At 38.5% G+C, this 23,223-nt stretch overlaps 1 protein-coding gene across 1 annotated transcript in view; it reads right to left on the bottom strand.

Moving 5' to 3' along the window:
* WDR49 (WD repeat domain 49) overlaps positions 1-23,223 on the bottom strand; it is a 124,630-nt gene that overhangs the window by 53,440 nt on the left and 47,967 nt on the right. Inside the window, exons 7-8 of the mRNA XM_055308487.1 lie at positions 20,225-20,458; positions 771-935 (exon numbers count right to left, since the gene is read on the bottom strand). Of these exons, the coding sequence (XP_055164462.1) occupies positions 771-935; positions 20,225-20,458 (399 nt within the window). The remainder of the gene's footprint in view (positions 1-770; positions 936-20,224; positions 20,459-23,223) is intronic.

Genomic DNA, 23,223 nt, shown 5'->3' on the forward strand with positions numbered 1-23,223 from the left:
AACTGCCTTCTGTTGCCTCCGAGTGTCACAAGCCATCTCCAATCAAAAACTGTCATTAGTGTCAGAGCTGAGGGGAGCAGAGAGGATTCACTGGTAGATATGACTTCAGAGAACAAATATCTAAGCCTTGCATGAAAATGTCGTTATTCTTGCAGAGTAAAATAGCACCTTTCTCCCAGAAGAAATTAGTAATAGTCACAAAATAAGAGAAATGGAAGTATTAAATACTGTTAGTTTATGATAATAAATAATATGATTGTTCTTCCTACTATCCTTCTTTACTGTCTCACTTCCCCTCACATAAACGTGCAAGTTATAACATGGGTTGATCTTAAAATATTCATTTGCCCCCAAATTTACATCGATGCCATTTTAAAAAGTTTACTTGGTTGCCCTGATTTCTCATTTTATAAACTGAGAAGAAAACTAGAGGCATTAGCTGAAGCATAGGAAAATTATTTGGACTTTTTATTCCCCAAAGTAGTCCTCTATCCAGAACACTGGAAAAGGCTTTCTGAGATAAGTAAGCCAAGTTGCATTTTTAGTCTAAATAATTTATTCAGAAAGATCATTTATTCATTTTCCACAGAGGCTTTTTTTTTTTCCTAACAGCTTTCTTATTAGATGGTGCAGGTTATTTAACTCTTCTTGCCCCGTCTTTCCTCTTGCATGGCCAAAAAGGCAAACACAAATAGAGCTATAGCTACGTCTCCTCACATAGTATTTTACCCTCCTTGTATGTGGATAGAAGAGCATCACTGTGTTTTCACCTTTACCGTCCCATCTGTGCTGCCAGTCAAAAGCCGTGTCTCATTTGCATCAAGGGCCATCGTGCTGATTTCTGCATTGCCATGGCAACCAGTAAACTGTTTGATTTTCTGCCCAGTGTCTATCATCCAGAAGGAAACAGTAGACCCCACATCAGAGCTGACTACCTAAGAGAAAATAACATTATAAAGAAATGAAATAAAGTCCCAGAAAACACCATTTTTATTTCAATAAAAATACCTAACCCATGGATTTCCACCACTGAGATCCCCCACCCCCACCCCACAATAGTTAGAGACATGTTTGTGATGTATTTTCTTTCTTTTGGTTAAGCTGATAACATTTCGATTCCTAAGCCAGAACAGAGGAAATGAAGTCATGGTTCTCTTTACCAGCGAAGATAGGAATCTACTTCCCTTACCCCACTGTTCAGCTGACTGTCTAGAGGCCATACTGAAACCAAATCCTACTGAAATAAGCTTAAAAATCTTCTGTGTTTAGATGAAAAAGCTGATTTTATTAGTCATGGTGCTCTGACACCATTCACTATAGGAGAAGAAGTATTTGACTGCATATCACCCTCCATTTAGCATTCAGAAAAGAAACCACTACCAGACATTATGGGGGGGTAGTGAATTTTAACAAACCGCTAGAGCTGTCGTTTTCAATGCTATTAGTCCCTTTTCTCCCTTTCTCAAGGTGCTGTATATATTTTTACAACTGAACACAATTATTGATGGGCCACTAAAAACAAAGAACACAGCAAGGTTAAATATAAATCTGCATATACACTCCAAGAGGAAGGCAACAGAACAAAGGCCAGAAGCGATAGGATTATATATAGTAGCCCGACTGTGAGAAATTTTATGGTGGCAAGTAAACTGCTAATTTCAGCTCTAGGAATTTAGTCATCCTTTAAGAAAGTAAAATCACCCCCATCCATATGACTTTGGGACCCAAAAGAATGAAAAAGCAAGCAAACAAAAAAATAAAACACTGAACACACAAATAAGTAGATAGGAAGTTGCCTGAAGCAACATCTAGACTTTGAGAAAACTTACATCATGTCTTTATCTGCACAGGTACTGATTACCATTGTATAAACGTAAATTTATCAATGATATGCTACTTTGAGCATCGCATTTTTATAATTAAATAGGTCCAAGTTGATTGAATGTATATTCAGAAGGCCTGGATAGCTGGCTATCATGTGTGCGTGCGTTCATTCGTTTTTTGGGCATGCACTGAACATCCACTCTGTGGCCAGCTCTATGACAGCAGCAGGGCTTCACTAATGAATCCCTGCTCTGAAGGAATCTATAGTCTAGGCTTGAATATTAAAATCACCTGGGGAACTTTAGAAACCATGACTGTACACCAGATCAGAGATTCTGATTTAATTGAAGGAAGAAGGAGCATTTTTTTTAATGAGCTTCCCAGGTTATGCAAGTCCACAGCCTGGATTGAGAGCCATTGGTCTGGATAGAGAAACAGACAGGAAACAGATAAATCCCAAACAATACTACAGGTTTAGAGGGCTCACCCCTGGTTGCAGTAGGGGCACAGGGAGGAAAATCCAAAATCTACTCACTGGGATGGGGGATGGGGAATAAAAGGTGAGGAGGGTCAATATACAATTGAAGAAAGGAATGTGAATTTATTGGATGCCAAGCCCTTTACACTCACTATCTCACTTGATCTTTATTAAAACTCTGTAAAATAAATAACGTTATCACCCTCATTCTACCAGTGATGAAATTGAGATTCTAATCAGCTAAGTACTGTTCCCAAGCTTATAGAATGAGGCTTGAATCATGGGCTGTCTATGGCAGACACATCATAAGGCCTTCTGTATTCCAGCATAGCATCCCAGATAATTAAGAGTGTGCTTAGAAGAGAGAACTTGGAGAATATTCTAAGCATGAGAAGCAATATGAAGTGTAATGCAGCCAGAGTGCAGATGATGAGATAAACAGTGCAATGGCAGGTGAGGCAGCAGGTTGGTGACAGACATTGAAATCCCTAAAGAGCAACGCTAGAGATCTTAACTATTGAGAACAAACTGATGGCTACCAGAGAGGAGGTGGATGGGGGGACGGGTGAAGTAGGTGATGGGGATTATGGAGGGCACTTGCTGTGATGAGCACCGGGTGCGAATGGAAGTGCTGAAGCACGGTACTGTACACCTGAAGCTAATACCACACTGTATGTTAACTAACTGGAATTAAAATATTAAAAAAGAGCAATGTCACAAAATAATGAGTCATGTGTGTAAAGTTCTTACTGGGATAGGGGTCTTAGCTCTCATTGGATTATCAGTGGAGTGTATGACTCAAAGTTAGCAGCAATCATTGTACTTGAGGAGGAGGAGAGCAATACGGTATTTTGTTGTTGTTGTTGTTGTTGTTGTTAGTTGGTTTGTGAAGTTACTCCTGGCAGTGGTGTAGAGAACAAACCGGGGCTGTAGAAAAACCATGTGGGGGCTGCTGTATTAGGTCCAGGTAAGAGATGTTCACCCGAAACAGCAGTTCAGAGGCTAAAAGGAGAAGAGAGACTGGAAAATAAAAGGATCACCATTGAGCAAAGAACTGATTGCGAGCACATGATGTCTTGTAGCCTTTTTTTTCCCTGAAATTACAACTCTGAATCAAACAACTTTTTAAATGATGTAAAACTGTATGTGTGTTACACATGGTCTCTCACAAATTCAAAAGTAGCTTAAATATTTAATTACCATTGTTCAACGATAGTATAATTTCTAGGACAAAATTGCCCAAACCTGAAATAATGTGACATCTCTCTTCAATTATCACTCCAGGTAACTGCCTGGTTTCTATTTGCTATTTGCTTTTTTTTTTTTTTTAGATTTTATTTATTTATTCATGAAAGACACAAAGAGAGCACCAGAGAAATAGGCAGAGGAAAAAGCAGGGAGCCTGATGTGAGACTCGACCCCACGACCCTAGGATCACTCCCCGAGCTGAAGGGAGACACTCAACCACTGAGCCACCCAGGCGTCCCTCTTTTTGCTTTGATTTGTGCAACATGCCTGGTGGTTAAGAGCCCTGAGTCTGAAGCTAGGATGCCTGAGTTTGAAGGTCAGTTGTCTGACCTTGGGCTCAGTGCTTAACACCTCTAAGCTTCAGTTCCCTCCCCTACAGACCAGAAAGAATCACAGTAAACATCTCAAACCATTTCTGAGAAGTTTAAATAAGCTAATATTTGTAAAGCACAGTGAATGGTATGCAATAAATGAGCCATAAAAGTTAACTAGTGTTACCATCCTATTTTAGCTTTTTTCTCTATTTTGGGTGATACCACTTTTCATATCCAAACCAATGTAAGAAAAATATTTAATATCTTGCTTTCTTTCAACCATGACAGTGAATTTAGACAATTACAGCTTTAGAAAGCAGATTGTAGATGTACACTGAAATCTCAAATTATATCATACTGGCGAATTTCTCATATATTTACTTAGGAATCTGAATTGTATTCATTAAAAACAAAACCGTGAAAACATAATTTTCCAAGCAAGAGTGAAAATGTTGACAGTATTTTTTTTAAAGAAAAAGTTAAAGGTTGTGAAGACTTTACCTATTTCTACTCAAAATGTATTTATTGAGCACTTACATGTTAGGCATTTCAGTACAAAAAGATGAACATTCTCTGATAAAAAAAAAAAAGGGCAAAGTACAATGAGACCATGTTCAAGGAAAAGACTTATTTGCTTCCTGAGACTGACATCGCCCACAACACAAAGCATCTAATCATCGACTGCCCTACTTTTATCTGCTGTAGACATTCAATCAGGAATTAGTAACTCCCACATTTTGCTGCTTTGCAGCAAAACTCTTCCTCCTTTGACCACCTGGCTGAGCCCTAACATACTATTCATCGGCTTTTAGCACCTTTCTCTGCTCATTTCATAATTGCTCATGAAACCTGAATCAATAATGACAACAGTGGGTAGCCAGTCAGATCTCATTTTATGGCAATCTGCTGTAAGGTGGAGTCTCCAGGAAAACAATGTGTTGAAAACCGAGGGCTGACCATGTCTCAGACATACCACCAGCATTAACCAGACTCTTCTGTCACTATGACAATATCAAGAATACAAGAATAGCAAGGCAGGTGGAAAGACTTGCAAAGTTTGGTGAGAGAGGAGTGCATTTAACATCACTTGGCAGGTGAAGGAAATGGCTTGACTACAAGACGGTGGGGACTTTATTTTTAGCAAGCTGTGATTTTCTCAGGAATGGAGCTCAGGGATAAGTATTGGCATCATATTTACATGCCAGATTTTGAGGAGACCAAATCTCTTCAAGTTTTCAGTTCATTCCTGGCTGCTTCTCACCAGGCGAGACCTCAGCCCATGAGGACAGGGCCGCGACAGTCTGCAGAGCGGAAATGACACACTCCCCTAATAACTTCCCTCTAGTGCAAGCGGCCCTCAGGAGCAAAATGTTGTTCTCTGCCTTGTGTACCCGAGTTAATAACCATTTAGGAATATGTGGGTCTTGGTGTCTCCCTCATCTGAAGCTGTCACAGCCAATGAGACGATTCTAAGAGATGTGAGGCTGTATCCATGTCCCTTAATTGTCTTCTTGTATTCCAACAACAGTAGGCATTTTAGTTGTCTTTACATGCATTCCAAGTCCTAGGTCTAAGCAAGAAGGGAAATAAAAATTACAGCAGCGGATGTCGCTGGCTACCAAGGGATGAGGACATTTGATTTAATTGCTGTTTATAGTTCTATTTTTTAGTCAGTGCTGTTTGTGGCCCCATAATATAAAGCAGGTTACCAACTTTATTTCTATTGTACATCAAATCTCTAGAAGTTACATCTTAGTAAGTAGTGAGGTGAGGAGAATGATAATATCTAAGTACTGGTACAGAAAAAGGGCCCAAATATTTTAAGGCAGCAATTCTCCATTTATAAATCTTATTTATTACCTCTTTTAAGTTAATTTGTAGTTTGCTCTTTCAAATTCATTCCTTGAGTTTATTGAATACCTAAAATATGCAAGATGTAGGATCTGGGCGTTGGGAATTCAGCAGTGAGAAACTCCTGCTCTTATATTTATTTAGTGGGGCTAGAGAGGCACCAAGATGAGAAAATAAGAGGAAAAAAGCTATGTAGATATATAAATATATAGGTAGGTATAGTCTAGCGGTGATAAGCCTTATGGAGAAAACTATAACTGAGACAGAGATCAGCGGGAGTGAATGCAAAGCTGGGGGCTCTGAGAAAGCCTAGGCAAAGGAAACAGCAATGCAAAAGGTCAAATCACCAGGTACCCACAAGAACTAGGGGGCAAAGTCAGAAGAATATCACTTCCCTTTTTTTTTGGCTAATATTGATTTTGCTTTTATTCCTGCCTTGTTCCATGGATGTTTCTATACCTTATCCTTTGTCCTTTACAGAAAATCTAAAAGGGAGGTATTACAATTCCTATTTTATAGATAAGAAAACTCTTCTTTAGAAAAGTTAAAAATAAAAAAAAAAAAGTTAAAAATCCCTTGCTCAATGCAAAGTTTTGGGGAACTCTGACTCTAAAACCTCACCACTTCCCTCATTCTAAACAAATAACTGAGAAAACATGACATCAAAGAGTAGTTGAGACTGCATTGGACTCCAGGTTCTGGTTCTGCATGCTTAGAAGTCACCCATCCTACTAATTAGTACAAATCTAAACAAACTAAAAAAAAAATTGACAACTCTTATTTTTTCAATAATAGAAATGAGGTCGCAGGGCAAATTGCTACCCCCAGAATTGGAGAGATCAACAGACAAATAGAGAAAATTACAATTTACCGGAGCAGGAACTCATGAACTGGAAAGTCCACGGGAAGCAGCGCCAAGAGAGGAAAACTAGAACTACAATTGATGAATTGCTGGAGGCTCAAAGTGGACAAGTCTGAGAGTTAAAAATGCCAAGGGGAGCCAGTCAGAGGGGGAGCCTCCACAGTATTATCATTTTATCGACCAGGATTTTACTGTAATATTGGAGAAATATCCCCTCCTGCTTCTGGCCAGGGCAGAAAGCAAGAAACTATTTCAAAATACATTAGAGTAATTCTGTTCTTCCTAACAAGGTCTTCCCTCAGGAAAACTAACGAGGGCCTCACCTGCTGGGGTTTTATCGATGCTTAACTGATCTGAGGAAGGAAAATACCAAATTCTAGCTGGCTCTAGCTTTCTTATTGGACATAAGTGTGGTGGACATCTGAGAAGCATATGTGAAAAAAAAAAGGTAATAAAAACTTTTTTAAAAAAGCATATGTGAAGTTCACAGTCCAGAGACGCAGGCTCACAGAAGACTAAGACCTAATGCTAGTACTCTAGAATGCTTCTCCACCCCCACACCCTCGCTGCCACATTTCTAAAGGCATATTACAGAGTTCTTACTCGGTACCTTATGTCCCACTATCAAGAAGAAATTACAAAACATACTAAAAAACACAGTTTGAAGAAAGAGAGCAAGCATCAGACTCAGGCATGGCAGGGATGTTGGAATTATCAGATCAGAAATTTAAAACAACTGTGATTAATATGCTAAGGCTCTAATGGGTAAAGATAGCATGTGAGAAGAGATGGGTAATGTAAGCAGAGCAATAGAAATCCTTAGAAAGAACCAAAAAGAGATGCTAGAGTTTAGAAATGAAGCATGCATGCCTTTGATGGGCTTACTACTAGACTGAATATGGCTGAGGAAAGAATCTTTGAGCTTGAAAATATATCAGTAAAAACCTCAAAAACTGAAAAGCAAAGAGGACAAAGACTGAGGAAAAAAAACAGTATCCAAGAACTGTGGGACAACTACAAAAGGTATAACATTCACACAATGAGAATACTAATAGGAGAAGGATAAAAGGAATAGAAGAAATACTTGAAACAATAATTACTGAGAATTTTCCCAAATTAGTAACAGGTACCAAACCACAGATCCAGAAAGCTCACATGACACGAAGAAGGATAAATGCTAAAAACAATGATATGCAGGCATATCAGAGTCAATGATGACATCTTGAGAGAAGCCAGATAAAAAAGATAACTTACTTCAAAGGAACAAGGGTAAGAATTACATTTGAACATGATAACAACAGATGTTGGTGAGGATGCTGAGAAAGGGGACTTGCACTATTACTAGGAATGCGACCTGGTGTAGCCACTCTGGAAGACAGTAAGGAGTTCCTCAAAAAAGTAAAAATAGAACTACCCCAGGATCCAGCAATTGTACTACTAGGTGTTTATCCAAACGATACAAAAATATAGATTCATAGGGGTACATGCACCCCAATGTTCATAGCAGCATTATCACAATAGCCAAACTATGGAAAGAGCCAAAATGTCCATCACCTGATGAATTAACAAAGAAGATGTGGTATATATAGACAATGGAATATTAGTCATCAAAAATAATGAAATCTTACCATTTGCAATAATTGAATGGACCTAGAGTGTATTATACTAAGCAAAATAAGTCAGAGAAAGACAAATACCATATGATTTCACTATATGTTAATTTCCTAGAATTTAAATAAAAAATTTTAAAGTAAAAAAAATTATATTTGACTTCTCCTTAGAAAACATATAGTCAAGAAAGGAGTAGAATGAAATATTTTAAAGTGTTAAGAGAAAAGAAAACCCACCAGCCTAGAATTCTGTATCCTGTGAAAGCAACTTTAAAAATCAAGGAGAAATAGACTTTCTCAGACAAACGAAAATTAAGGGAATTTGTTGCTAGTAGACCTCAAAATATGTTAAAAAGAAGTTCTCTAGTAAGAAAGAAAATAATTTAAGTCAGGAAACTGGATTTACATGAAAAAGGAAGGACATAATGAAAAGAATTTTTCCTGTTTTTCTTATTCTTACTTGATCTAACATCAAAACAATAATTCCAACAATGTATTCAATTATGTATGTTTATGCATACATATATGATTATATACAGATATATGCTTATATATAAGGGAAATGAATGACAGCAATGATACAGGCAAAAAGAGGGAGGAATTAGATTATTTTGTTATTGTAAGGTAATAAAATGACCTGTGAATTAATATAGTGTTATTTGAAAGTGGACTTGGATTCATTATAAATGTATATTGAAAACTCTAGGGCAACCATTTAAAAAACGTTAAAAACAAAATATAAGTGATATGCTAAGAAGAGAGAGGAAATAGAACCATTTCAAATGCTCAATTAAAACCACAAAAGGCAGAAAAACAGTAGAAGATAAAACAGGAACAAAGAACAAGGGCAACCAGTAGAAAACAGTCACAAATAAGAAATCTATTAATCCAACTATAACAATTGAATGTCAATGGGCTCAATGAACAAATCAAGCCAGATTGTCAGATTGGATCAAAAACCAAGACCCAACTATATGTTGTATAAAAGAAACTCAATTTAAATATAAAACACAGATTTAAAGTAAAATGGAGAAACATACCTTACTAACATGAATCAAAAGGGAGCAGTGGTAGCTATATTAATTCCAGACAAAGCAGACTTTAGAGCAAGAAAGTTATTAGGGATGAAAAGGGGCGTACAGATAAAGAGTCAAGTCTCCAAGAAAACAACAATTCTTAATATGTATGACTCTAACAACTGCATCAAACTACATGAGGCAAACTGGTAGAAATGCAAAGATTAATCCACCTTTATAGAAGATTTCAGTACTCTTCTATCAAAAAGGGACAGGACCATCAGGCAGAAAATCAGTAATGATATAGCTGAACTCAAAAACATCATCATTAATCAAGCGGATATAAATGTAAAATAAACTACCTCATATAAAAACACCAAAATGTACATTTTTCTCAAGCTTGTATAGAATATCCACCAAAATAATCCACCATATTTGGGGGCAAAAACATCATCATCAATCAAGCGGATATAAATGTACAATAAACTACCTCATACAAAAACACCAAAATGTACATTTTTATCAAGCTTGTATAGAATATCCACCAAAATATCCACCGTATTTGGGGGCATAAAACACACTTTAACAAATTTCAAAGAATAAAAATCATACAATGTCTGGTCTTAGACAACAATGAAATTAAACTAGAAATCAATAACAGAAAGATAACTCAAAAATTCCAAAATACTTGGAGATTTTAAACAGCATATTTCTAAATAACACTTAGGTTAGAGAAAAACTCTCAAGAGAAATTTTAAAATATTTTTAATTAAATTAAAACGTAGGTGTGTCTGGGTGGTTCAGTTGGTTAAGCATCTGCCTTCGGCTCAGGTCATGATCTCAGGGTCCTAGAATTGAGCCCTGGGTCAGGATCCCTGCTCAGTGGGAAGTCTGCTTCTGCCTCTCCTTCTGCCCCTCCCCTCACTCACACTCTTTCTCTAAAAATAAATAATTTTTTTTAAAATTAAAATTAACTAAAATGAAAATACAAATAAAAACATTTCAGATGCAGAGAAAGCAGAAATTAGAAGAAAATGAATGCATATATTAGAAAAGAAAATGAAAAGTTAATGCAATTAAAAATATGCAGAAGAAAAAAATTAAAATTAGAGCAGAAGCCAATGAAACTGAAATTCAAGAATTAATAAAGTTGATGAAACCCAAAACTGTCACTTTGAAAAGATCAATAAAATTGATTAGATTCTAGCCAGGCTAAATAAGAAGAAAAAAAAAAAGAGTGAGAAGACACAAATTACTCAGATCAGAAATGAAAGAGAGGACATTGCTAAAGACCATACACATTAAAAGGATCATAGAGGAATACAATAAAAACTCTATGCCTACAAATTTGACAACCTGGATGAAATTGGTCAATTTAAAGACACAATCTTCTCAAACTCACACAAGAAGAAATAGACATAAGACAAGTCCAAATAGGCCGGTATCAATGAAAAAAATTAAATCAATAGTTAATAATGTCCCAGAACAGAAAATGTCAGGCTGTATGGGTTCATTGGTAAATACTATGAAGCAGTTAAGGAAAAAAATGATGCCAATTTACTACAGTCTTGTTTAGAGGATACAAACAGATGGAATACTTCCTGACTCATTCTATGAGGACAACATTACCCTGATACCAAAACCAAATAAAGACATTACAGAAAAAAATTACAGTCTGATACTCATGAACATAGATATAAAAATATTTAACAAAACTATTGTAAATCAAATCCAACAGCGCAAGAAAGGAATCATACAGCATAAGCAAGTGATATCTATCCCAGGTATGCAAGGCTGCTTCACCTTTAGAAATGAATTAATGCAATCTATCACATTAATAGGCTAAAAAAGAAAAATCATGTGATCATATCAGTAGATGCAGAAAAAGCATTTGACAAAATCCAACACTGATTCATGATAAAAAAAATTATCAGTAAACTAGAAGGGAACTTCCTCCACTTTATAGAGTATTTTCAGAAAAAACCTTATAGCTAGTATCGTACTTAATGGTAAGAAATGTGAAACTTCCCTACTAAGATGAGGTGCAAGGCAAGGAGGTTCCCTCTCATCACCCCTTTTCAACATTATATAGAAACTATACCTAATGCAGTAAGACGAGTAAAGGAAATAAATGCTATAAAGATTAGAAAGGAAGAAATAAACTCTGTTAGCAGATGGTGTGATTCTTTATGTAGAAAATATGAACGAATCAACAAAAACTCCTAGAACTAATAAGTGATTGTAGCAAGATTGTAGGATACAAGGTTAATATACAAAAGTCAGTTTCCTACATAGCACAACAATGAAAAGCAGAATCTGAAAATAAAATTGTAATAGCACTTACATTAGCATCTACAGAAATTAAATACTTACATTAAGTATAAACTAAATAAATGGAGATATTCCATGTTCTGTGGAGAGGAAGACTCAATGTTGTCAAGATCTCAGTTCTCCCCAGATTAGTCAATAGATCCCATGCAATGCAAATAAAAATCCCAGCAAATTATTTAGTGGATATTGACAAGCCAGTTCTAAATTTCATATGAAGAGGCCAAAGACCCAGATGAGCTAACAAAATATTATAGGAAAAGAAAAAAATTGGAAGACTGACACTACCAACGTCATGATTTACCATAAAGCTGCAATAATCAAGACAGTGTAATATTGGCATAAGAATAAACAACTAGGGATGCCTGGGTGGCTCAGTGGTTGACCGTCTGTCTTTGGCCCAGGGTGTGATCCTGGAGTCCTGGGATCGAGTCCCACATGGGGCTTCCTGGTTGGAGCCTGCTTCTCCCTCTGCCTGTGTCTCTGCCTCTCTCTCTCTCTCTCATGAATAAATAAGTAAAATATTAAAAAAGAATAAACAACTAGATCAATAATATCGAATAGAGAGCCCCCAAAACAGATGCACATAAATAGAGTAAACTGATCTTTCACAAAGAAGCAAAAGCAATATAATAATGAATAGTCTTTTCTTTCAACAAGTGGTTCTGGAACAACTGGACACCAACAGGTGAAAAGATGAATCTAGACACAGACCTTATACCCTTCACACAAATTAGCAAAATGGATCACAGACCTAAAAATATAGGAGAAAATTTAAATGATCTTGGATTTGGCAGTGACTTTTTAAACAAAACACGGAAGGTATAGTCCCTGAAAGAAATCATTGATAAGCTGGAATTCATTTAATTAAAAAAAAATCTGCTCTGAAAAAGACATTGTCAGGAGAATGAAATGATAAGCCACAAATTGGGAGATATTATTTTCAAAAGACACATACGATGAAGCAATGTAATCCAAACATTCCAAAAAAAAAAACCCTTGAAATTCAACAAAAAACAACCCAATTTTAAAAAATGGGCCAAAGATGGGGCACTTCGGTGGCTCAGTGGTTGAGCATCTGCCTTCGGCTCAAGTCGTGAATCTGAGATCCTAAAATAAGAGTCCCACAGCGGGCTCCCAGCAGAAAGCATGCTTCTGCGTCTGCCTGTGTCTCTGCTTCTCTCTGTGTGCCTCTCATGAATAAATAAAATAAAATCTTTAAAAAAAAATAGCCCAAAGACCTTAACAGACACCTCACCAAAGAACATAAATGGCAAAAAAAAAGCATATGAAAAGATATTCCACATTATACATTATTGGAGAAATGCAAAGTAAAATAATGTGATCTATGCATCTCTCAGAACAACCTAAATCTGGGACACTGATAACACCAAATGCGATGAGGATGTAGTGCAGTAGGAATATTCGTCCATTGCTCATGTGAAAGCAGACTGGTACAGCCACTGTGGAAGGCAACTGGCTTTTTTTTTAAACAAAACTAAATTTATTCTTACCATTCAATCCAGCAGTTGTGCTCCTTGATATATACCCAAAGGAGTAAAAACTTATGTCCACACAAAAGCCTATACGTGGAGGTTTATAGGTGCTTTATTCATAATAGCCAATAATTGGAAGCAACCAAGATGTCCTTCAGGAGGTGAATGGATAAATAAATGATGGCACATCCTTACAATGGAATACCATTCGATATTTCTTTCAAATGAGCTCTCAAGCCATTAAAATATAGAAAGAAGACATAAATACATATTACTGAGTGATAAAAAGCCAATCTGAAAAGCCAGTATGCTATAATGGTGGATACATGTGATTATACATTTGTCTGAACTCATTGAATGTATCACATTAAGATTGACCCTAATGTAAACTGCGGTTACATTTAGTGACAACGATATGTCAATATAGGTTCATCAACTGCAACAAATGTACCACTCTGGTGGGGGGTGTGGATAATGGGGAAGGGGATGCATGTGCGAGGACAGAGGGTATATGGGGTACTTCTGCACTTTCTACTCAATTTGGCTATGGACCTAAAAGTGCTCTTAAAAAACCAGATTCTTAAAAAAAAAAAAAAAACGAGACTGTGATGATGAGAGAAGCTGAGGAAAGTGTCCTCTCTTACTCTTCTGTTGGATTTCACGTGGCTTTTATGGAGAATATTTGACAATATCCATCAAGGTTATGGATATAAATACTCTCGATGAGATTATTTCACTTCTAGGAATTGATTCTACAGGTATTCCCTCACTCGTGCGAAAAGTTGTGTGCTCAAGGTTAAAAACTACTACATTATTTGTAATATAAAATGTTGAAATCAATCTAAATGTCCATAAGAGCTGACTAATAAACTTTGGTACACCCACGTAATGGAATACTGTGCAGCTATAAAAAAGAAAGAGGATATTCTAGGTAATAAGATGATCTCTAGGCCAGATTGTTAGATTAAAAAAAAATCAATATACAGAACAGTGTTTCTGTGCATAATGTTCTATCATTGGTGTAAAAAGCATTTAAAATAATATCAATTCTTAAGTATCAAGAATTATACACACCCATAATTTAAAAGGGAATATGCATATGTACCTCTGTATGAATAGAATAGCCCTGAAATTAAAAAAAAAAATTCTGCTCTGCAAAAGACATTGTCTGCATTGCAGAAAGGGTGCTCCTGAAAGTCATAAAACTGGTTGCCTCCAGCGATGAAAGCTGAGTAAATAGAAGCAATAAGAGGAAGTTTTCACTGTATGCCCTTTTGTCCTTTTGAGTTTTTTGTGTTTTTTTAAAAAGATTTTTATTTACTTATTCAAAAGAGACAGTAAGAGAGAATATAAGCCCGAGAAGAGGCAGAGGGAGAAGGAGAAACAGACTCTCCGCTGAGCAGACAGCCCGACACGGGCTCGATCCCAGGACCCTGGCATCATGACCTAAGCAGAAAGTAAACCCTTAACCACCTGAGCTACACAGGTGCCCCTCTTTTATCTTTTGTAACATTGAAATGCCTTATTCCTTCCAAGTTAATCACATTTAAATAAGTGTGTGCATACGTGTGTGCATTGTGTATGCTTTGGAGAAGGCTTAAGACCAGGGCACCTCCCACATCTCCAACAAGTGACCAGAGCTCACGGCCTCAGGACTGACATGTAACCAAGTACAGCCTCAAGCTGACCACTGAAGAAAAGGCGTGTTAATAAAAGGAAAGTCACTTGGAGCCCAGCAAATAGGGCAGCAAGGAGAAAGTTTTCATTAGTGCTCATCCAGGTCTGTTCAAAAGAGAAACTCTTTGATTTTGCCCTAAATACAAGCAGTAAAGAGGTATAATGTCTTGAAAGGTGGAGACAGATTTCCCTCAAGCTTGTCCACTTCCCTTTGCCCACATTTGCAATTACCCAGGGAACTACCAACTGAATTGGTTAGATAGCTCAATTTCCCCAAAAATGGATATAGAAGAGAGGACAAGAGATGCAGCGACACTGAAAAAATTATAGGCCAGCCCTATTTTTAATGAGTGGTCTGGCTTTATGTTTGCTGTGATAGTGTGAGAGTTGGTCCTCAAGAAACAGCACCACTGTGGCTAACGTGGAGAAGGTCTAGTCTTCAAAATTCCAAAATCAACATCCCGTGCCGGATTATGGGAAGGAACCTCATCAATGGCCTCAGGCAGGGGTCCTGCTGGAGGCAGCCAGGCAGCCGCTGACGTGTCTCCTTATATACCATGCATATGATTAATATGTTTACTTCTAGAGATTGGGCAAAATAGTGAGGTTCTGGGAGGCAATTTGTGTATCGAATTATCTAATATGCATATTTTAACCTAGAAATACATTCCTAAGATTTCACCCTAGAGAGATAAAGTCATGAGTCTGAATATATTTATGCACAAAAGAATTCATAATAGCAAAATTCTCATCAAGGCAAATGGATCGGTAAATTATGATACGCGTCTACAATGGGTTACTGTGCTGCTTTTTAAAAATGATGAAGTAGAGCTACATCTAAGGAAATATATTCCAATATATTATAAAATGAAAAATAAGTTTGCAGAACCATATTTATACAAAACAGTCTATGCACAGAGAGATATTTAGGAAACGCTGATGATATTTCCTCAATATTTAGTTCCTTATTTGAGCTTACTGCATTGTTTTCATGTCTTATAATAAGCACGTAGTGTTTCACAAAGATAAGTTATTTAAATAATAAAAATGGTTAATATCATTACCTGCCCAAATGTGATGATGCCTGAATGTCTAGTTTGACTATAAGTATGTCTTAGATGCAAGGCAAACTGAAACATTACCTATTTTACAGAAACACCTAAACCCACATCATTAGGATGAGAGCCCCAGTGATGACTCAGAAATTTTATCTATTCCAGTTTATATGATACCTACAAATATATTTTTTAAAAGTTTCTTAACCTTCATGGTTTTTAATAAAAGCTTCATTTAAGAACTCTGTGCAGACAGTTCATTAAAACTGCCTCCAGGATATTGAGTTACTTTGATTCTTTCAAAATTAGGCATTCCAGGGACTCCTTCATCCTGTCCCAACTTGTTCTCCTGCTAGCTGTGAGGGCACGCATTGCCGGGTGAAGGAAAGCATGTGATTTCTTTTAAAAGATTTTGTGGGGCTTAACATCACTTTTTTTTAGATTAGGGTGCGAGGATCCACCAAAAGGCAGGAAGATAAAGAAAAGTCACAGACTGCACCAAGTTGCTTTTATACAGGGATTATATTAGATCTCCACCGAAGCCCAAATGGAATGAAATAGTAACAAAGCATCGGCAGCACGTTAAAATGACAACAACAGAAAGAGAGGTTTTCATTAAACTCAGACAAAGACAAATTCTACTCAAAAGACACCAAACCACATAACCACAGAGCAAGTGCCAGTGGACCGAAAAAGCACAGATTCCTTTTGAACATGGAATGGGAAGTGGTGATAAGTCACCAAACCTAGCAATCGAGCATGCACTTGCTACTCAGCAGAGGCTAAAGGGTTGTAGGAAAATACAGAAGCAGAAAACAAGGATCTTGCCCTTACACCAAAAACATAGGAGGAGAGAAAAATGGGAGTTCCGTGTCTGCCTGGAAAACACCTAGAAATGTGAGCAGTACTCTGAAAGGGGCGGGGGGAGAGGTAAGTGTGGCTTGTCCCTGGAGACTTGGAGAGCTGAGAGGACCACAGATGAGCTCCAGGACTGACTATTTATGAGCAGGAGCTGCAAGGGCTGAGGAGAGAAGGGGCAGGATAAACAACTACCTCATCTGAAGGGGACATTCCTGGACAAAGCCCAATTCGGGGTCCCCTCCACCATCCTCACTCTTCCTAGCACATGCTTTCACATGACACAAGGTGCAAATGAAGATTAAGAAGGGGGGGCTGGGGTGGTCAGTGGCTGAGGATCTGCCTTTGGCTCAGTCTGTGATCCCAGGGTTTTGGGATCAAGTCCCACTCCAGGCTCCCCACAGGGAGTCTGCTTCTCCCTCTGCCTGTGTCTCTGCCTCTCTCTGTGTGTCTCTCATGAATATAAAAAATTAAAATAAAATAAAAATTTTAAAAAGGAAGGAAGGAAGGAAGGAAATGAAGATTAAGGGATACCAAGAAGTTAATAAGAAAAAAGTGCCATAGAGCACCAACGTTTAACCTGAGAGGTATGGTGGGCAGAGGGGGTGCCTGGCTAGGGCTGGCTGTGGGGGAGGAAGGAGGGCGGCTTCCAAAGGCAGGCCACAGAAGGCCATGCTGGGGAGATCCGTGTTGTTACCCTTTACATGTCTCTGCTCTCCACCTCCCACTACCACACACACACACACACACACACACACACACACACACACATATTTAACGGTCAATACACTGAAGCTTAGACATGACAAGCTATCTGCCCAACATCTGAACTCTGATCTAACTAACTAACTCAGCATTTCTCAAAACTTTTGACCTTGGGATTCCTTTATGCTCTTAAAAATTATTAAGGAATCCTAACAGCTTCCATTTATGTAGGGGACATCGAGAGAGAGAGAGAGAGAGAGAGAGAGAGGCCAAGACAGACATACTATGCATCTACCACACTGGAAATTTAAACCAAGCAACTGTTAAGACACAAGCATACAAAAGCATACATTCCTCTAGCCATTAGAGCAATGAGGTCATCAGCAGTCATGTGGCCCCTAGAAAACTCCCTGTACACTCCTGAGACCGTAAGAGTGACAAAAGAAAGCAAAAAATTAATAATCTGATGAAAATAGTTTTGATCTTATAGATTCTCTGAAAGAATCTGAGTCCCCCCAGGGGTCTGAGACAACAATGTGAAAACTGCTGTTTTGACCTCAAGTCCATGCTTTATTTTTCCAAGACCAGGCCATGGTATATTCAGCGAACGACATTCACGATCTGGTTCTCGGCTCCCTTTACTGCCTCAACGACTACAACATTTGCTGAGTACTTTGAAACACCGGAAGAGGGACCCCTGGGGGGCTCAGTGGTTGAGCAGCTGTCTTCGGCTCAGGTGTGATCCTGGAGTCTGGGATTGAGTCCTGCGTTGGGCTCCCTGCATGAGGCCTGCTTCTCCCTCTGCCTCTCTCTCTGTGTCTCTCATGAATAAATAAATAAAACTTAAAAAAAAAAAGTACTACTTTTTTTCGAGAGTGCTCGAACCTCTTTGAGGATGCTCATGGTCTATCTTCAGTGTGGAACTGCTTCCTTCTCCCCTTAGAGGGTCCCATTCTGAGACTTCGGGGCTCCAGTCTGTCCCCAACCCCAGCCGCAGGCAGAAGTGACCACCTACCATGGACAGCTCTCTGCCCTTCTCTCTACTTCATTTCACTGGGATTCCAGTTTTCCTTTGTGAGTTAGGAATGTGTCTGCCTTCCTCCCCTTCTCTCATCCCCAGGTGTAACGGGCACCTGCCAGCGACGATCACCAAGAAGACAGCCAGGCCCTGAGTCTCCTTGAGCTCCCGGGAGGAAGAAACTAAAGTGTATGAATCTGCTTCCTCATTCCTGGCACCTGCGACTTGTTCAAAACCATTTTACTTGCTTTGTCTAATTACTCTGAAATGATCAATTATCACTGGCGGATGGCACTGTGGGTCATTTGGTCTTATTTATCCTTAACTGCAATACGTTTTGATAGTTATAAATGTAATATATTGTTAGAGTATTTCTCTATAGCTTAGCCACTGATAGTTGGGGACCACTTCGGTATGAAATGAACAGTGCTGTGTACCTCATATATACATATTAATGCTTTTAATTATTTATACTCTTCACAACAAAAATAAGGAGAGGTGCAAATACCCAACTTGATTGCACAGGGACCCTTCCTACATCACATACCATATGTGCACATTCTACGGTTCCCTGTCACTTGCATATACTCGCGTTGTCTTAGCCTTATCTTCGTGTCCCAAATGGAAGATTCCACATCTCTGCATCCCATTTCCTGAATTCCTCGTGGAATACCGCTCATCTAATGGCCAGGTGACATAGGATCTTGTCCTCTACATACAAGCTGGGCTCTCTAACTGCAGACCTCAATCTGCAAAAATGTTCTCCTGGAAGTCAATACATCTTCCGGAAGCCACCAGGGAGCTGAATTAACTGGTTGCCTTCATAAAGTTCAGTAAAACATTCACAGGGAGAACATTCCCCCCAGATGGAATTCAAAATGGATTGTTTCATCAAGGATTTTTATCTCCTAGAAATAGCCAGAAAGCAGAATGTTTGGAGTAGTGACATGACACACTCACTACTCATTACTAACAAAGGGCTTTCCACCCCTTGCAAAAAAAAAAAAAAAAAAAAAAAAAAAAAAGCCCGAACTACTCATTCCTGAGCAAATGCAGAAGCTTCTGCAGAAGGGAAGGGAAAAATGGGTTGGAGTTACTGTTTGGCCACAAGCTGGATACTGGCTCTCTGCTGGGCTCCCACCATGTGGTTACAATCAGTCCTGAAGGGATCATTGCAGCAGACCAACCTCCACCAGCGCCTCTCTCTCTATTGATGCCACACGCAGGCCCTCCTTTTCCCCTACGAAGGCCTGTGGTCCGGTAGGCATCTTTGCTCCAGAGGAGCCAGGCTTCTTCATTGACATTCAGGTAGCGCTCCCGTAAGCAAAGGCTGCAAAAGTGTCATTAAAGTGGTGGGGAGACAAACAACACTCGTGCTGCATACCAAGCGGCACCACATTTAACTGAATCATTTTATTATGAATACATTCCGGGCTGCCACTGCGAGCCACTGGTGTAAAATATGCTGGCAAAATGGATCTCTGCTAATTACATTTCATGCATATTTCAGAACTTTCCACAGGGATACAGGAGGATGGTGTTCATAAAATAGAATTTTACAACCAGGTTTGCTTGCATTTGGCATCGCGACCCAAACCAGCGAGTAACAAACAGAAGTTCAACTGCATTACGTTTTGTTTGTTTTAGCTGGAATATTGTAATTCCCTATAACTGTCTGTGCTGCTGTGGTCACTGGCTGAAAACGAAACCACGCTTCAGATCCACCTGAACACACATTATTGCGGAAAAGCACACAGCTCTTCAATCATTTCTTCCCCACAATTTTTTTTTCTATATTCTTCCTCAGTTGCCTTGGATCGAATTAAGGAAATGAGCCTCTAGACTCGGGGAGTTGTCAGGAGAGGGACAGAAAAGCATCATTACCTGTTTCAAGACGGAATTGTAAAGAACACAGGTGACTGCTTTCTTGTGGCTCTTCGCCGTTCTCCTGGCCTCGCTCTTCATTGCCAACAATGCGAGCTGGTTATTAAACGAGATGAAAAGCCGTCCATGGGCCTCATCAAAGTGGAAGACACATCTGAAGTCCTGGCTTTTGGGGAAAGGACAAGCTATCCTCTGGATGGACAGCTGGTGCTGAATATCCCAGAGTCTCAAAACCTGGATATAAAGTGATCAAGTCATATGAACATGTCAAGAATAATTGTAGATTTTTAGCCAAAATCGTTCTAGTTCGCTTTCAACCACAGGCAGATAGTTGGGTCCTCCACGGTGCTATAATTGTTCAAACTATTGTCATGGCACATACTTTTTTTGTATTTCCCTTACCCATTTAAAAGTCTTCTCACTTGCAATCTTCCCCAGGGAAGGATTGTGTTTTGTCTCAGTCGCCTGAAGAGTGCTGTCTCTAGCCAGTGCTTGTGGTAGATGAAACAACACTCCCCCCAAATGTCCACATCCTCATCCCTGGAGTGTGTGAATCGGTTATTTTGCAGGGCAAAAGGTCGTTCCAGATGTGATACATTAAGGACTCCGAGATGGAGAGATCACCCTGGATGATATGGGTGAATCCAACGTAATCTTAAGGGAGATCAGACTGATGGGATGTGAGAAGGACCCTATCTAGTATTGCTGGCTTTGAAGTTGGAGGAAGGGGGCCGTGAGCCAATGAAGGTGGAAAAGGCAAAGAAAGAGAATTTTCCCCCACACCTTCCAGAAAGAAGGTGCTCTGCCAACACCTTGAGTTTAGCCCAATGAGACCCATACTGGAATTCTAGCCTACAGAACACAGATATATCTGTGTGGTTTTAAGCCACTGGGTTTGTAGTTATTGCCACATTAGCAATCGAAAAGTAATACAATCTCTCTAATATACGTAACATCATATATTATACTCTCTATACAGTTAACATATATTACATAAACACTTTATAACTACATCATATACAAAGATATTATATACATATTCCATGTATACATATATATTGTATGTCTGTGCGAAATAAAAAGACTTGGTATTAAGTGAAATCAATCTCAAATAAACTTTAGACATTAGATTCTTATTCAAACGCAGGCAACCAAGACACAAAAATGACATGTGGATGGAATGAGATAAGCACTGAAGAAAATAGGAAGAACTGCTCTGCAGGTGCACGTGTTGCCGCTACCAGTCATGGTACAAAATTAACATGGGCCCGCGAGGGAGAGCCAAATCCAGACAGTGCGAAATCCCTCCAAAGATGCTAGGGGCAAGCTCTAGGCTAGATTTTTTGAGTTCTAATCTTGGTTCTGTCCCTTACCATAGGGCAATCTCTAGCGAGTTTGTCTCTCTGAGGTTTTGATGTAGTTCCTATTCCATCCAGCACTATGAAGACTGAACCAGACCCCATGTCAAGCATGTAGCATGATGACCAGCATGTAATAACTGTTCAATAAATATTTTTATGAAATGCATTCTATTATTTTTTCATTGCCCAAATATTAAGACCTAAGAGCAGAAAAGGTTCTTTCAAATAGTCTATCTTATCCAATGTAAGAATTATTTCTCAATTATCTATAAAAATTAGTCCCTGTTTAAATGAGCATTTATTAGTCTAGAAGGCAGACAGCCCTGTAGTTCTTACTGTATTTTGAATCATACACTCTTTTGGGAAAATAAAATATTCCAAAATGATGGTCTATCCCCTCTTCCTAAATGTGTACACACACACACACACACACACACACACGCAATTTTCTATGTAATTTCTTTGGGTACATAGACACAAGATAGAAATCCCTATGGTAATTGAGTATGTCTAGCCAAAGACATATTCTTCTGCCTTTTGGTTCTACTCTCCTTTCCTCTTCTTCTACCTCTGGTCCAGGGTAAATGATCCCAGTTCCTTCATCTCACCATCAGAACTCACTCCACCATGGCAAGCTCTCAATTCTCTCACTCTGTTTGCATGTTCTCTCCAGGGGAGGATCATCTTTCAAGTGTTTCTTACTTCTAAAACCATAGTTGGATATGTCCATGGTCTAAAATCCAATAGTCCTGGAGGGCTCCATTCTCAACCCACCCCTCTCAATCCCAAGTCCTACTCCTCAGAGACAGCCTTTTCTTATTATTTTTATTTATTTGGAGACAGCCTTCCTTAACCTTCCTGAGTTATAGGTTTCTCCATAACATCAAATAATAGCAGTGTGTGTACGTGTGTATGTGTGTATGTACATGTGTACATATTGCCACATTAGCAATTGAAAAGTAATACAATCTCTCTAATATACATAACATATACATTGATCAAATGATTCTCTTCTTTGAAAGAAAAGAGCTTACTTACGTTTTCTTCTCCCTTTTTATTCCTCTCAATCTAAACTTTTTTTATGGGCCTATTGGTTGTGATATGTTACAATATATACGTATGCACTAATTACTGTATTATCAATTTAAAACAATATCTTCCTACTCATCAAAATGTAAGATGAACACTTGAAGGTCCTCAAGGACCCATGTTGAGCATGGTGCTCAGAATGGGTCAATATTTCGGGTGTATTCTAACCATTGTTAGGGGTTCTATGACTTCTTCAAACCACGTATTTTTTGCATTATGATTAAGTCACTACATCATGAATTCTGCTTACCTTGAGGTTCCAACCGTGCAAAACTCTAAATCTTAATCCCGTGAACAAATAATCAAGCCAGATGTCTACCATCCTACCTTCAAAAATGCCATAATTAAACCAAGACTAGGATTTTTTTCTACTTTTGATTCAAAGTATGACAATATAATTTTGAATCCTAATTCAATGATATTGACAGTTCCTTCCTGATTTGTCCACATATCTCATGAGACATAGTAGAGGTTCAATAACTATTTTGGGAATTTGTTGAAGATTGTGGCTCACATAATAACTGTGTCTTTATCCAGCTCATTGATAGA

The sequence above is a fragment of the Nyctereutes procyonoides genome, unplaced genomic scaffold (assembly GCF_905146905.1).
Source record: "Nyctereutes procyonoides isolate TBG_1078 unplaced genomic scaffold, NYPRO_anot_genome, whole genome shotgun sequence".
Taxonomy (NCBI): Eukaryota; Metazoa; Chordata; class Mammalia; order Carnivora; family Canidae; genus Nyctereutes; species Nyctereutes procyonoides.